This window comes from Hordeum vulgare, chromosome 1H (assembly GCF_904849725.1).
Source record: "Hordeum vulgare subsp. vulgare chromosome 1H, MorexV3_pseudomolecules_assembly, whole genome shotgun sequence".
In the NCBI taxonomy this organism is placed as follows: domain Eukaryota; kingdom Viridiplantae; phylum Streptophyta; class Magnoliopsida; order Poales; family Poaceae; genus Hordeum; species Hordeum vulgare.
This window is the reverse complement of record NC_058518.1, coordinates 506,576,825-506,592,351: the sequence shown is the minus strand read 5'-3', so window position 1 is coordinate 506,592,351 and position 15,527 is coordinate 506,576,825. Positions and strand designations below refer to the sequence as shown.

At 43.0% G+C, this 15,527-nt stretch overlaps 2 protein-coding genes across 2 annotated transcripts; both read left to right on the top strand.

Annotated features, from left to right (window-relative positions):
- Window positions 1-3,432: 3,432 nt before the first annotated feature.
- On the top strand, window positions 3,433-4,213 carry LOC123402601 (protein ADP-ribosyltransferase PARP3-like). The gene is made up of 3 exons (XM_045096536.1): window positions 3,433-3,635; window positions 3,715-3,848; window positions 3,946-4,213. The coding sequence occupies exons 1-3, from the start codon at window positions 3,453-3,455 to the stop codon at window positions 4,211-4,213; spliced, it is 585 nt and encodes a 194-aa protein (XP_044952471.1). The 5' UTR covers window positions 3,433-3,452.
- Window positions 4,214-12,214: 8,001 nt separating this feature from the next.
- On the top strand, window positions 12,215-14,024 carry LOC123402594 (putative ubiquitin-conjugating enzyme E2 38). Its single transcript, XM_045096524.1, has 5 exons — window positions 12,215-12,224; window positions 12,497-12,636; window positions 12,729-13,040; window positions 13,717-13,884; window positions 14,001-14,024. Exons 1-5 carry the CDS (start codon window positions 12,215-12,217, stop codon window positions 14,022-14,024), a joined length of 654 nt encoding a protein of 217 aa, XP_044952459.1.
- Window positions 14,025-15,527: the final 1,503 nt, after the last annotated feature.

The window sequence follows — 15,527 nt, the reverse complement described above, 5'->3', positions numbered from 1 at the left end:
CCATCTGAGGCTTTTCGCCATGAACGAGAATCACATGGTTGGGTGGTCCCTACCTTTGAAGCCGGCGAACTCCTTAGCCTCGATCGTCTTCGCGCGCTCCTCCCGCCTTGCTGTCGCCGACTGATGTGGAGCCCGAGCCCGAGCGCTACACCGGCTCCCCGCCATGGCTGCCGCCCTCTCCAAGCCCGCACCGCAGTGGGTCATGGCGAAGTCTTCGCACGCCCCTCCCACCTCCCTATTACCGCCTGATGTGGCGTCTGAGCACATCGCCACTTCCCTGCCATGGCTGCCCCCGACACAAAAACGAAACCTTATCTTAAGAGAAGGATCTTAGGTGAAATACTTCAAAACAGGAGGTTCTTTTTGTAAGAATGAAACATTTTCCTAGTTAATCACTTAAAGAGGGACGACGGGTTAAATACTTGAAAAAACAGGGATTTTTTTGTAAAATATCCACGACGTATTATTATTGGGAAAAGTTACTGCTTTATTATTGGGGAAAGATAAAAGCCCATATTTAGAAGTTCCAATAATTGATTTTTTTTTGTGAAATTTGTATGTGTTCACTATGAATCCATAAATTTCATCTAAAAAAATAAAGTGTTTTTTAGGTCAGCTATACAAAAGAATTTTTTCTGACCACCCAAAAAGCGGCCCATTTAATAATACATATGTGTCTTTTCTTTGTACGACATGTGTGAAAGTAAAATATTATGAAATTTCGCACATGCATAGTATACATATGTGTGTGTATCTCTAAAAATAATATTGTCATTGTAGAAAGTGGCTTTCTGACAAAGGGCACCATTTGTAATTTTAGCAGCCCTACCCAGCATCGAGGAGACCTGGGATCGATCCCTGGGTGTTCCCCTTTTCTGTGTTTCTCTTGTTTCAATCTCTCTACTATTAAGGGGATGTGCCGTCGTGATGGTTCAACCAGAGCGATGGTTCGACCTCTCGATCCCAACTCCCCACTTCCTCCCGCTAGCATTTTCATCGATTTTTTTCATCCCTTCATAAACCAGTCAAGTAAATAACCACACCAAACGGTTCAATACAAAAAAACCGTTCGTTCCCACGTGCGATCGCCCTGCCACGCACTGCCTCTTCCATCCAAACCCGTCAAAACGCAAAAAAAAAACACAACCCACGAACGCACCTGCTTCCCCCCACGCTCTCACGATCCCCCCCGACGGGAACCCTAGCCGCCGCCACGCGCAGCCACCGTCGTGGCCTCCACTCCACCGCCGGCGCCGCCTCCCCTCCTTTCCCCTTCTCCCGCCGACGACGAGCCCTTAGCTAGCTAGCTCGGACCAGTCCGGCTGCGAGAGGCCACCGGCGGCATGGCTGCGTGCAATGCGAGCGCTCTACTCGGATCTGTCCGAATCCTGTCGCCACGCCCGTCCCGCTCGCCGTGGCCGCTGATCGCGCGCGTTGGTTGGGGCCGCGTCCCTCCCCAGACGGCGGCGATGATGGAGGGAGCCGCCGGCGCCGGCCAGCCCCTCCCACCGCGCCGGACCGGGCATCGGCTTGGAGGCCCCTCGGGGCTGCCGTCGGTGCGGGAGGCGTCCGCGGTCGTGCGGGCTGGGGACCGAGCGGCGGGTTCCGGCGCGGGATCTGAGCCACCGTCGATGGAGTTCTCGTAGCCTGGTTTCGTTTTTCTTTGGATCCGGTACGGTCCCCATCTCTCTCTCTCTCTTGCACAAGCTCTCTCTCTCTCTCGGTGCGTGCGTGCGCGCAGTTCACACCACTAGACCCAAACCCTAAACCAAATCAGGGGAGCCCTCGTTGCCGGATCGCTGGCCTATCGTCCGGATGTCCGCCACGTCAGTTCCCCACAGCTATGATGCCGCCAGCCACCGTCGTTCCGTTGCCTTGGATTCGGCTGTGCGCGTGGGCTGGGAACCGTTCTCTATGATATGTTTGTTCCATCACATTAGCATACACCGTCTTTATTTCTTGAAGATATATGTGTGCCACACGTATAACTGCACGCATCAAAACGTATCTTTGAGCTAATGTAACTAGGTTTTGGTCTATGTCATTTACGTACAGACATATGACACAACTTGAGTTGATTCGATATAATGGTGCGTCTTGCTTTGGTCCTCTGTGGGACTAGATACGAGTGATCAACCTCTCCAGTAATCCCCAGCAACTGAGACAGGATTTCTTTGGTGTAAACTAATTGTCCCCATTTCTTGTCCTGCAGGGTGTTGGTACTTCTTAAAAGGTGAGCTCCTTCCCTATGGGTTTTCCTTATGACAACTAAGGATATTCTACGAACGGATTTTCTCATGCCAAAGTCATTCATCAAAGTGGTGGGAAGCTCTCAAAATGATTGCTAGAAGCCTAGATCATATTGTGGAATTATTACTTTTTGAAGTGAAATATGTTAAACTGGTCTTCTTTTTGCTGCATATAATAATCCTAAAGGAAATCAACATGCACTAATTGTTCAGATTCCTAAGTTTGCAGGTTCATTGCCGATTTTCTTTTACTCCCAGTGTGCTCCCTCCTTCCTACTAGGTCACCCTGAGATGACGCTGCATACTCCTTTTGTTGTAATACAAAGACCAGAGTTGGTAATGTGATAGTTTCCTTTATTGCCTAATATAGCAAGCAACTACCAGTGGTTTCATATTCATGATTCTTACTTTCTATAATATTGGTTTCCCAATGGCAGAATATGCTTCTGGAGTAATGTGAATTGTTGCTTGTGTTACTCAGTGCCTTCAATGCTTGGTTCATCACCAAAGGGGTCATTTGCACAATTTCATCTTTGCAGTTTCAGTTGTTGCTGCTCTACAAGAATTTCAACTGGTAAGATATAACTTCACTACATTAAGCGAGTGACATGTGGATCTATTTTGTGCTTTGTATTTATGAGTTAATGCACAATATGCTTCTGGCAACGTGCAACATTTCAGAGGTCTATTCTTTGCTTAGTTCTTTCGGCGGATATTCGTATGCTCGACTGATGGTCAAGGCATCAATTTGAAAATTATCATCTTATCCTATTTTGCTGATGCATGCGATGTTAGAACTACCACTTTTTCTTTTAATAGAAAATGTGTAGGGTAGTAATAAGATTTTTTTTAGGAATGTAAAACTAATAAGCATATTAATCTAGCATGGCAGCTATAGCACCTAAATACAAAATCATTCTTCCACCATACCAACTATTGAATGCTTATTAGTAGTACTTTCAAATTTTCTAAATTGGTAATGCACATGCTAGGAATTTATATAGCATTCACATCGTTGTTCTAATAATACACGCATAGTTGTGTGACAAATATTTTACTTCAGGTTTGCCAAGTTGGAGACGGGTCCTAATTGATTGTTTATGCATTAGATGATTTCAACGTGCTATTTTTACTTTTAAAAAGTAATGCTTGCCTACACATTACCCTTTCTGATCATGTGTTCATTGCACAATTGGACCATGCATGCGCAGGGAGCGCGGAACTCCTGTAGTGAGTGAGAACTGGATAGTCGATAGCATTCAGAAGAAGGAAGCCCAACCATTGGCTGCTTATGATATTGTATCCGATGTTGTTACGGAGGGCAGAGGACTGCCGCTGGACAAGCTTGATCCAAGCGAGGAGGCCATCGAGACTTTGGCGGCAGAGGTAATCAGTTGGCTTTAACTTCTGCACTTATAATTGCAGCTTCAGTCGGGTAATCAATAACTCTGTTTTGGTTGGGCAGCTGAAACTTGCTGGCAAAAGATCGGTGCACAAGGACTCTAAACTGGGCAAAGACGGCGGGTGTATCTTTGAGAAGGATGGCATCATCTACAATTGTGCCTGTTCAATTTGCGACTTAGGATCCGAGACTAACCAGTATGTACTTCTGTGTTATCTATCATGTGTGTTGAGGCCTTAGTGGAGGTGAAGTGTACACTGATTTGAGCACTTGCAAACTGTTCTATCTATGCAGGCTCTGCATTATGCAGCTGATTGTGCTACCTGAAGAACACCTGCACCTTTTCTACAAGAAGGGTCCAATTGGCCATGATCAGATGGCAGAGGAACGAGTCGAGGATTTTGGTAACCGTGTCAACGATGCTATCAAGGAATTTGCCCGTCTATTCAAGGAGGTTACTGGAAATGATTTCGAGCCATGGGATAGAGAAAAGAAGTTTGAGAAGAAGAGTGAAGATGTACCCCTTGGACATGGTACATCTTTGAGTTTCTTTCTTTTCTGATTCCATGCTATGGAGTAGCACCCAGAAACATAACTGTTTTTTCTCTCCTTATCAGGATGTTGGTTTCGACGTGCGTCATGGAGGTGTGGCACTTCGTCAGCTGGGAGCTGCAGCAGCACACTGCAAGCTTGACCCTGCCATTTCTTTTCTTCTAAAGCAATTGTGCGGCCAAGAAATATACAGGTGTCAGTTAACACATGTTCATGTTTCTTGGGGAATCGTTTAACTTGCTGAATAGTTTAGTCGCCTACAATTTAGTGGCTCTCTGTTTGTCGGAGAGATCATAACAAATATGATACCTACTGGTTTGTGTCACAGGTATGCTTTGACAGAGATGGCCCAGGATCTGCCTGACCTTCCTATTGGGATGCTTACAGATGCCCATTTGAAGAGAGGTTTGTTTGCCCTTCAACAATTCTTCTTGCTGCACCTGTATAATTCAATGAGGTAATAAAGTTACCAAATCCTGATTTGTTAGTCGCTTGATAAGTTTGTTGATTCTCAATTACATTAGGTTAGTGAAATTGAAGGTTACCAAGTATGAACTCTGAACTACTCGATGTGATGTATACTTTTATCCTAAAATTTCCATCAACTTTGCTTGTTTATTCAGGTCAAGTTAGGGTTGTATATACACCTAAATTTATATCACAACAATGCCCTATAGGGAGATAATTAACTGCGCAAGGGAAGACGCCTCAAAGGTAATTTTAATTCTGGAATTGTAGGACCACGATGGATGCGGGCAAGCTGCGTCTTGACGACTATGATTTTTCAGGTTTTACGATGTTTGCAGATGTTACCGAATGTCACGCAGATTGGTTTGGTACACCAACAACTCAATCACACTCCTTTTAGGACAAAAGTGTACACATACTACATGGCTTTGATAAATTATATCTCTCTTTCTCTGAGTAGTATGCACCAAATTTCCATTCTTCATCGATATTGCAGCTTAAATAACATGTAATTTCTCTCAAAAGTTATGTACCTCACATACTTCTCTCTTAAGAGTTTGGAAATCTGTTGTGCATAGCAAGAGAACGAAATATATTTTTAATTAATTTTCCCTAAAAAAGATATCATGAAGATAAGAATATCTTAGAATATTCCGATAACATAAAACATTGTACCCCGACATTTTTCCTAAAAAGATCACATGCTCTTTTTCAGTTGGAAACATCTGAATATTCTTTTCTTCAAGTAGAGTCGGGAATACATTGTTGATCAACATATTTTTGATTAGTACTAAAACTGAGTTTTGAAGATGAAGATGGGGAGCTATTAGCTTATATCTAAAAGTCCAAATGATGGATGCCCTTCTGTGTGTTATTAGTCGTTGGATGTTAGTTCTTAATTTTTTTCCTTGAACTAATGATTCGTGAAATGTACGATGTAGACAATATCATGACTGGTTGGGGGATGACGCGACCTAGCAACACTAAGGAGTTACTACCTGCTTCTGCACTGAGTCACTGCTGGTCAAGACCTCCAGGTATGGACCAAGCATAATTCACGGTTGATTCTGGTGGTAAAGTTGTGGTGTTCATATTGTTGTTTATCAAGTTGGTGCTTCTTTATGGCAACAACTCCATGTTTAATTCAATGATTTTATCGGTTTATGGTAAGGAAGTGACACTTCATTAGATATATTCTCAGTGAAGTTACATTCAAAATATTAATATGCACAAAGCATACATTCTCAGTGAAGTTAGATCCAGTGATGTTTAATTTACAAATTCTCAAGGAAGTTACCTTCTCTGTCCTTTTAGTTCCGTTGTATTAACTTGTGCAAAGGAAATTGAAATTATTTTATATCTGGCAAAGCTTCTAAAATCAGTGAAGTCAGGGGTTAAAGTCACTGATGTTCTATAATATCTACATGATTGATTACAACACCGCTCATGTGCTTTGGTTCTTTACTATTTGGATACTTGTTTTACCCTGAGGTGGGCTAATGATTGGTAACTTTTATTGCCAAACTGGTTTGCATATTCATCCATTCAGTTGTAGTATTAGGCTTGGCATTTAAGCTTACATTGTTGTCACCTGATGTCATTTAATAGCGTGCTACTAATTCATTTGTAACTAGCAAGCCTTAAAATATCTGTAGTAGCATCCCTTCTATTTTACATCAATGGGCTCTTTGATAGATTTTTTAGAATGCTAAACTTAAAAACAGAAGTACTGAACAAATCAACACAAAGGTTAGTAAAAAGTTTTTAAGAGGAGTTTTTTGTTTGCAGTTTGCACTAACAAAATCATGTGGCCATTCGTTTTGACCTGATCCAAGGTAAGGCCTATCAAAGTTATCTTCCATGCTGTAATAATTGAATTATGTCTTTTGTATTCTTAGACGCCATACTGATGGGAACTTGGAAAGTAGATGATGGAGAGGCAACATTCACTCTGTTTCTGTCATGCATGTATGCACTTTCTTTATCATTCTCTTATCATTATTAAATTTTGCAAGTATATACAATTTGACCGGAGATGACAAGCCTTATATACTACTCCCTCCGATCTAAAGTACGTGTCGTGGTTTTGAACTAAGGTTACGTATCATACATGTACATTTGCCACAACATACATGTACTCAGTTAATCATGTGCTATGCACTAGAAGATCTAGAAAAACAATTGTGTGAGCAAAACTTAAGTAGTAACCTTATATTTGTATGCATATTAGAAACAAGAATTATAATCTTTATCTTGAGTTGTAAATTAATTAATTTAGCACTACATCCAGTTTCAGTATGATCATACATTGATGGCACGGAAAATTCTTCTATTATTGGCTTATTGCAGGTTCGACTTGACTATCAACTTCTGTAGGCATGATTTACTACATGGGTGGTCAAATCGTCACCTCATATTTGCAATGGTCCAACTTTTGTATTGCAATTCTTGTGGTGGCTACAACATTGGATAGCTCTCAGAATGTGTGATATGTATGTAACGAGTAGTATATCAGTTGTAAGTTTCCATAGGTATGAACTATGTTGTAATTTTGGTGTTTTCACTTTTTTTAGGCAAGTATAAACTCTTTGATCCTGGTAACTAATTACCCTATTGGATTTAATGTGTGATAATCAATATATGTTTGTTACAATATGTTTGTTCACTATCCTTTTCTGCTTCCTTCGCACATATTCAAATGCCACACCCCTAGCAATGTATTATATGTTTGATACTTCATAAGTGGCCATTAGTAGGAGCATATTTTTCAAGTAAGACTGCATCTATAAAAGAATCCTTAGAGTTAAAACGTGACGGAGATTTCATAGTTGGAGAAGGCAACATTTTAGCATTAGAGTTACGCTAAACGAAGCATGACAACCGTGAACCAATCATTTGTGTAGAAACAAAGTGAGGGTATATGAGAAAAACAACCAACATTTGACACTTTGACGTATATGAGAAAAACAACCGACATTTGACACTTTGACATTCGCGGCTTTGTTTCATGTGGCAACACACTTTGACATCTATACTAAACAATATCACCTGCTGTGCATCTGGAATATATCTAAAGATATAGGTTTGCCATGATCGGTGTTAAATCCTTCAAAATTTGTATGCCCCGTTGCAACGCACGGGCAACTAACTAGTCTACTATTAAAGTAGGATGTGCCGTCGTGATGGTTCAACCTCGCTTATGGTTCGACCTCCCATCAATCCCACCTCGTCTTACCCATCCCCGAACCAAAAAACGCAGAAAAAAATTTCCGAAACGACCTGCACGCCCTCCACTTTCCCCGTCGGTCTCCATCCCCAGATCTCTCTCCCCCACCCCCTCCCTCGCAACCACCCCGATGCACCCTCTCCCCCGAGACCCGGCGCCGCCTCCTTGTCCATCGGAGCGTAGTCGCGCATCAGGGTCGGGGGTTCTGCGAGCAGCACCCGCCCCGCGAGCTCGCGGCCGCCCCTGTGTCGCTCGGTGCCGGCCCCGCCCCCGCACGCTAGCCCCCGCCCCCGCGCCGCTCGGTGCCGCCCCCTCCCCAGCGCGTTCGGGCGCAGCAGACGAGGAGGAGGCGCTGCGATGGGCGGCGCTGGAGAAGCTGCCCACCTACGACCGCGCGCGGACGGCGGTGCTGGCCATGCCGGAGGGGGAGATCAAGGAGGTGAACGCGGACAAGCTGGGCGCGCAGCAGCGCATCGCCTCAGTCGGCGACGACCACGAGTGCTTCCTCTCCAAGTTCAAGGACCTCGTCCACCGGTAACCCCCCCCCCCCCAGTTTGAGCTCCGACAGCAAGCCCTAGGGTGTTGGAGTCATCGGCGTACTAGGAGATGGAGGTGCAGGCAGTGGCGAAGGGAAATAGGATAACCGCCGCGACGGGTGCAGCACTGTCCGCTTAGCGAATCTCTCAACCACGCGCGGGGTTCCCCACAGCCGCCCTGGCCCTTTCTATCCCTTGCTCCGCCTCTAGTATCTACCATGACGGCCACATCTTGTCTTCGAGGCAACAACGGCGGCCATCCAAAATTTTCTACTGCACCTGCCCGTTGAAAACAGATAGAAACGGAGGCCTCCATGGCAAGGCGCATCAGTGCTGCACGGGATCCGTACGTTCGAGTTACTGCTCTATTGTTTTCTCCTTTGTAATCTAATTTCTGCCTGTGTGTAGTTAGCACTTTGGAGAATTTGTTTTGAGGAACTGCTTTTTAATCACGTTGGTGAACTACCTTGCTGCCCAGTTTTTAAAACAAAGAGATCTTACAAGCGTTGAGGAGTTCAAAAGCATGATGGTCGAAATTACCTACAAGTAGTATACAGAGAGATTGATTATATTTGTTGTAGATGGAAGAGAAAGATATATGAAGTTTCTGAGGCAGGTAATGTTCATCACGTCCTTGGCTTAGATTGATCCAATTTTATAGTGACATGGGAGGCCATGGATTCATAGTCATGATGCATTGTATGAAAAAAAAATCCATGACTACACATAGAGAGAACAATAGTTCATGAGACACATTGGTGATAGACAAAACAAACTTCTGTGTTTACATCATTTTGTTTGTGCGAAAGCTCCTTAATTTGTTCATGGGATACATCGGTGATAGACAGAACAAACATCTGTGTTTACATCCATTTTTTGCAAGGTCCTGGCATGCTATAAATTTTGTTTTCTTTACATTCATGCAGGAAATGAAGCATCAATGTGACATTAATAGGTCTGAACATAACCAGCCCACTTTGTCCATGAATTGATAAATATGCCTCTTAATTCTTCTTCCACTCTTATCATATATTTCATTTGTATCTACTTTTATTTATTATTTCTTGTATACCTCATGGTATAAATATAAGTTCTCAATTTTTCTTCCAGTCAATCATATTCATCTGCATCTACTTGGTTGAAATATATTTTCTCCTGAGTGCATACCTCGCTTGTGTACAACTGCTATGTAGGAGTACCTAGGAATTAGAAGACAAGTGTTGGTGATAGCTGGAAGATAATAAACATGAGGAGTAATATGTACAAAGTGGTTGGTGTATAACTCCATTTTGGGCTTTTTAATAGCAAGTGCATTCTCTTGTTATGATTCTGACGGAAGATGTTAGCAGCACAAACTATTGATGCGTATGTGTGATAACCTTTATCACGAAATTGTACTCACAAAAATAGAAATAATTGTATCTGATTAGGAATATATTATGCCTTGGCGTTGTTCGAGACAGGTCTCAGCTCCATGATTTTGCCAAAATCATTGCAGCTGAATTATGACACATTTTTTCTCACCTGAAGCGCTTATAATGTTTTTTATCGGAAAACTACGCTCTTGTATACAATGTGCTATACAAGGTTCATGAAATCATCTAAGTTACACAATACAATATTATCAGTTTCCTTTTTCCATTATCTCCCGGTTCCAGCAACCTATATTCTGGCTTAATGGCTAAAACACACTTTTTGCTTACTTAACATGGTTGCATGATTAAAAAAGGCATGGTTTCCATTGGCTATTTTCCACTACATAAACAACAATGTATATTCCTACCTACCGGATATGCTACCTTGATTGCTTAGCTCCCAAATTAACAAGCTCCAATGTTATTCTATATGACCGTCCAGAAATTAGATGGAAAGATACGCATGGTGATGTTCTAAGGGCCCATGTTCATCTGGAGGCACATAATCTCAGATTTTCTAAGTGCACTGTAATCCCGTCTAGATATGCTTCTAGATCAAAGAACATGTTCTCTATTTTTGAAACAAATAGAGGCATATTTAATCTCTAGAACATGTTCACAGGTCCTAAATTTGCCATGGCATAGAATGTCACAAGTTCTTTTGGTGATGAAGATTCATATTTTATATGCCCATAATGTATTTGATGAAAATCCAAAGAGGTTGTGGATGAAAAATCGAAAGACATTGTGCATATGGCCTCCACGGACTTTAGGACTGGGTCACCTGGCCATCATTTTCACCTTCTCAATTCCCATTTATCAGGTATGTGTTTATGTTAGTTCACAACTCTGTTGTCTTTTGGCGTAGAAAAATGTTGTGGGAAAATAATTCCGATGAGTTATCCCTATGAAGTATGCATCAGTGTGTCCAACTATCCATGTCACAATAAAAATGTAACTTATCATTCAAAGTCTGGATTTTAATTATAGCATGTAAATATTGGGTATAAAGATAGAGATAAAGTAAAGCTCCCTTCCTGCAGGTAGATAGCGTGCAAATTACTTGTGCTCTCAGTGTCCTGTGAACCATTAATATACGTGGTTATAATCCATCGGGTAGTGTCAACACTATGCTAAACATGCTCCTTACAAGATTTGTAGGATGGGTCGATATCTCATTTCTTTAGGCCGACTGCATATTATGATTTGATAATTTACAGTTGTTAGGTGTCCCATGCACTGATCATGCAACTCTTTTTTTAATTGTCCGATGCTCTAAGGGGGGGGGGCACAAATCTAAGCAAACAGTCTGCTGCCCATCCCGTTCTAACTACTAAAACAAGTAGCGGTGGAGGTACATCCTAGAAAATATCCTGGGTGTGACTGTCGGACGTAAATCGACTATGTTAGTTTATTCACAAGGTATGATCCATATGCCTTCGAATCTGAAGGGGCGCTGTTGTGTGCTTTTGTCTTTTGAGCTCTGTATACTTGTCACCCGACAAGCTGATGCTACTATGATGTATGTGTAAAACAAGTATCCCTTACTATGTGCAAAACAAGTATCCCTTACATACTGACATCGAGCAAAACAAGCATCAGCATCCTGCATATCAGTATGAAGTGAATTATGCCATTTTACCTTCAGTCAGGCATCCAAGCTTTTTTTGATATGTTCCTTGATTCTCTCTTGTTGACACTATCTGTGTGGAGATCATTGAAGTTTTTTATCTTTTCTGAACTTCTATGAGTTTTGAAATGCTTTGCACTTTCATTCATACATTGAAATAAGAGAATACATAGTCTCAAGAGATCAAGACACTATATGTTGTGACACTATACGTGGGAGGGAGGGAGTACTATTGTTTCCATATAGTCACCATTCTCTGCATTTCTTGGCCCTTTTCTGGCAACATCTTGTGTGTACGCTGTGGTTTAGGTGCACTCCTGCACTAAGCCCCTAATGTGTCATCGACTCATGTCATACTTCATGCTTGGTTTAGAACTTGTTTTGCATACTGAATATACCGTGTGAGAAAGTATAATTTAATGCTTGGAGAAAAATGGAAAATTATTTGCAACTGTCAAATCATGTTGGCATATCATTAAGCCTAACCTAATGTGTCGTCGACTCATGTCATACTTGCATTGCAGTTTTTCTTTTTAGAGGATTTACACCTGAAATCCGTTTTTATCAATAAAAACGTGGATCTCAGTTTGGTTTCATATTATGCAGGATCTATATATGTTAGAGTTTATGAGGACAGGATTGATCTGCTAAGGGCTGCTATTGTTGGGCCTTCATGAACTCCATATCATGACGGTTGTTTCTTCTTTGATGTTCGTTTTACTCCCGAGTACCCGCGATGTCCACCGGTATGTTGGCACTTCACACCTGCCTCCCCTTATTTTTCCACTTTATCACCACCAATGCAATCTCTTAACAAAAAAGTATCATTTAATACTTGGAGAAAAATGGAAAATTATTTGCAACTGTCAAATCATGTTGGCGTATCATTAAGCCTAACCTAATGTGTCGTCGACTCATGTCATACTTGCATTGCAGTTTTTCTTTTAGAGGATTTACACCTGAAATCCGTTTTTTATCAATAAAAACGTGGATCTTAGTTTGGTTTCATATTATGCAGGATCTATATATGTTAGAGTTTATGAGGACATGATTGATCTGCTAAGGGCTACTATTGTTGGGACTTCTGGAACTCCATATCATGACGGTCTTTTCTTCTTTGATGTTCGTTTTCCTCCTAAGTACCCGCGATGTCCAGCGGTATGTTGGCACTTCACACCTGCCTCCCCTTATTTTTCCACTTTATCACCACCAATGCAATCTCTTAACAAAAACCTATCCGATATGCACAGAAAGTATACTACCATTCAGGTGGGCTTCGGCTAAATCCAAACCTGTATGAGAGTGGAAAGGTGTGCCTTAGCCTGCTGAACACTTGGTGGGGTTCTGGATGTGAGAAGTGGAGCAAGTCAAATTCCACCATGTTGCAAGTGTTGATCTCCATCCAGGGCCTCGTGTTGAATGATAAACCATACTTTAATGAGCCATGCTACAAAAACACGGTTAACACACCTCTTGGTGAAAAGCATTCCATGGCATATAATCAGACTGCATTTGTTCTATCCTGCAAGACTATGTTGTATTCACTTCGTAAGCCTCCTAAGGTAATTTACAGAGCCCTCATTTCTTGCCATGGTTAAAAGATGTCTTGGTTACTCTTCATGGCGTAAAAGAAGATTCTCACTGGCCATGGTTAGAAAGTTACTGATACTCGTGCTGAAAATAAACTACATACATCCAAATTGGGTTAGAAATAATCTCCTACAGTACTTAAGTAAATTAAATTGTCTGTGTTTTTATTTTCTACGATGAACATGGAAGCATCTTCTTTTTATTCCGAACAATATGATAAACAATGACAGATTACTAGGGCGTCCTAATAGCTCAATTATGCTTCTGTTCTATCAATTATACCTGCCACCTCCCCAATTCCTTTTTAGCTGTGTTAAGTACAGCCCCGTGAAGTTAGACAATCTGCACCCATAGAGGAGTTGTTTCTTGTGAGTCGTGACATGAAATTACCAGCTTCAAATTTTCCACATCTTCGTAAAACGTCCATTATATTTTTATTTATGGAATGTTGAACAAAAAGGAGAAGAAAAATGATCTGAAATATCACCACTATTGTGCACCAGTATCTTCTAAAGAGAACAGAGGTCCCGTCCCGAGTGGAACAGGTTTGTAGCACATGGCAAAAAATACATCCTTGGGATTTATACCACGTGTGCATTGTTCTTCATGCCACTGAATTCATTCTTACAAGCTTTTCACCTGCTGCAGCATTTTGAGACCCTTGTTGTGCACCATTTCCACGAGCGGGAGCGAGCCATCCTGGAATCATGCAGCGCATACGCGTCTGGCATTGTCGTCGGATCATCGGTCAGGGATGGCGCCAAGTACGCTGCGACAAGTGCTTTGCACGCTTCAAGAAGTCCCTTGAAGACTTTGGTACCAAATGTTGCCTTTTCAATAACGTTTTTGTTCATTGAAAAATCTTGCTGACATCAAAATATTTCTATTTGTGATCCTATTCCTTATCGAACTGAAATATATTGCCATTGCAGTTCAAAAAATGTGATGAACCTTGAATTATTATAAGAACATTTGTAGTGAGCTGTATGATTACATTCTCCTTGTATTGATTATTCAAAATATATTTGCATGGTTCTAATTGTCCGATAATGGTACTCCCTCCCACCCGAATTAATTGACGCAACCTCGAGGGAGTAGCAATAATGCATCTTGGTTCACCCGAACAATTTAATTGAAAAACAATTAGCGAATGTCTTTCTCTTTTTCGTTTTGTCTTTTTATGTTTTTTTCTTGTAGTAAATAGATGCTTAATTAGCTTCTGGCTATTCAGTTGCTGTTGGTAAGAACATTGGTCCTTTCTAAAGTGATGTACAAAGTCAAGATATTTTGAGTCTAATGCATAAGATGGGCTGCAAAGTGTTTTTTAATAGTAAGAGAGTCAAGATTAAAAATAATCTCCAAGATTCGGAATATGACTTTTTTTTCATAACATAATTTGCACCCCGTGGCAACGCACGGGGTACTCAACTAGTGTGTTTTAATGGTGCGACCAATTACTGCGGACGCTACTCGCTTCGTTATCTCTACTATTAAAGGGGATTTGCGGTCGTCGTGATGGTTCGACCTCCAGCGACCCCCTCCTACCGCTAGCCTTTCCACCAATTTTTTTCATCCCTCCATAAACCAATCCGGTTTCCATTCCTTCATAAACCAATTCGGTTCACACAGGAAAAACACCCTCTACCTCTCCACCTCGGTTCAACCACGCTCGATCACACCTCGTCTTACCCATCCCCGCGCAGAAAAAAATCCCACCGCCAGCAAAAAACCGACCTCCACTTTCCCCATGGGTCTCCATCCCCAGATCTCTCTCCCCGAACAAGAAACCTCCCCACCCCCTCCCTCGCGACCACCCCGATGCCTCCTTCTTCATCGAGGGATGCTCTCTCCCCCGAGACCCAGCTCTGCCTCCTTGTCCGTCGGAGCGCAGCCGCGCATGAGGGTACTACGACAAGGCGTGCACGGGAGCGGAAGGGATACATAAAGCAGGCGTGCACTTGGATCGATGGCCGTGGAGGAGCCCCCATCGCCGGCCGCCGATTCGTCCGCGCGCGGCGGCAGCTGGAGATCGCGCGGGCGGGCGGCGCACGGACAAGCAGGGCCGGCGCCTCGAGGTCTACAACGAGGTGCTCGCCCGCCTCCGCACCGCCGGGGGCACCGAGATCTCGCCGGCCTTCGAGGACGCGCTCTGGGCGCCCTTCCACCGCCTCCCCGCCCGGTGAGCCCTATCCCCCGCACCCCCCCGCCACCCTATCGGCACTGCCGGTCTCCGCACGCTGTCCTGCTGACGCTGTCCATCGTGTGCGCGACGTCTGTTCTGTGCAGGTACGCGCTGGATGTGAACGCGGAGAGGGCGGAGGACGTGGTCACCCACCAGCGCCTGCTCGAGGAGGCGAGCGACCCGCAGCGCCGGCCAGCCCTGTCGGGGCGCGTCGTCCAGGTAACGTCTTTCCGACAGAGCGCTGAATCTTGCAAAGTTAAACGCTGAATTTGTGTGG

Excerpts from the sequence above, each read along its gene's own strand:
- LOC123402601 (XM_045096536.1), top strand. The coding sequence starts at position 3,453 with ATGCGCAGGGAGCGCGGAACTCCTGTAGTGAGTGAGAACTGGATAGTC. Across the intron at positions 3,636-3,714 it reads TCGAGACTTTGGCGGCAGAG|CTGAAACTTGCTGGCAAAAG; the intron begins GTAATCAGTTGG and ends TTGGTTGGGCAG. Across the intron at positions 3,849-3,945 it reads TTAGGATCCGAGACTAACCA|GCTCTGCATTATGCAGCTGA; the intron begins GTATGTACTTCT and ends CTATCTATGCAG.
- LOC123402594 (XM_045096524.1), top strand. Across the intron at positions 13,041-13,716 it reads CACTTCGTAAGCCTCCTAAG|CATTTTGAGACCCTTGTTGT; the intron begins GTAATTTACAGA and ends CACCTGCTGCAG. Across the intron at positions 13,885-14,000 it reads GAAGTCCCTTGAAGACTTTG|TTCAAAAAATGTGATGAACC; the intron begins GTACCAAATGTT and ends TTGCCATTGCAG.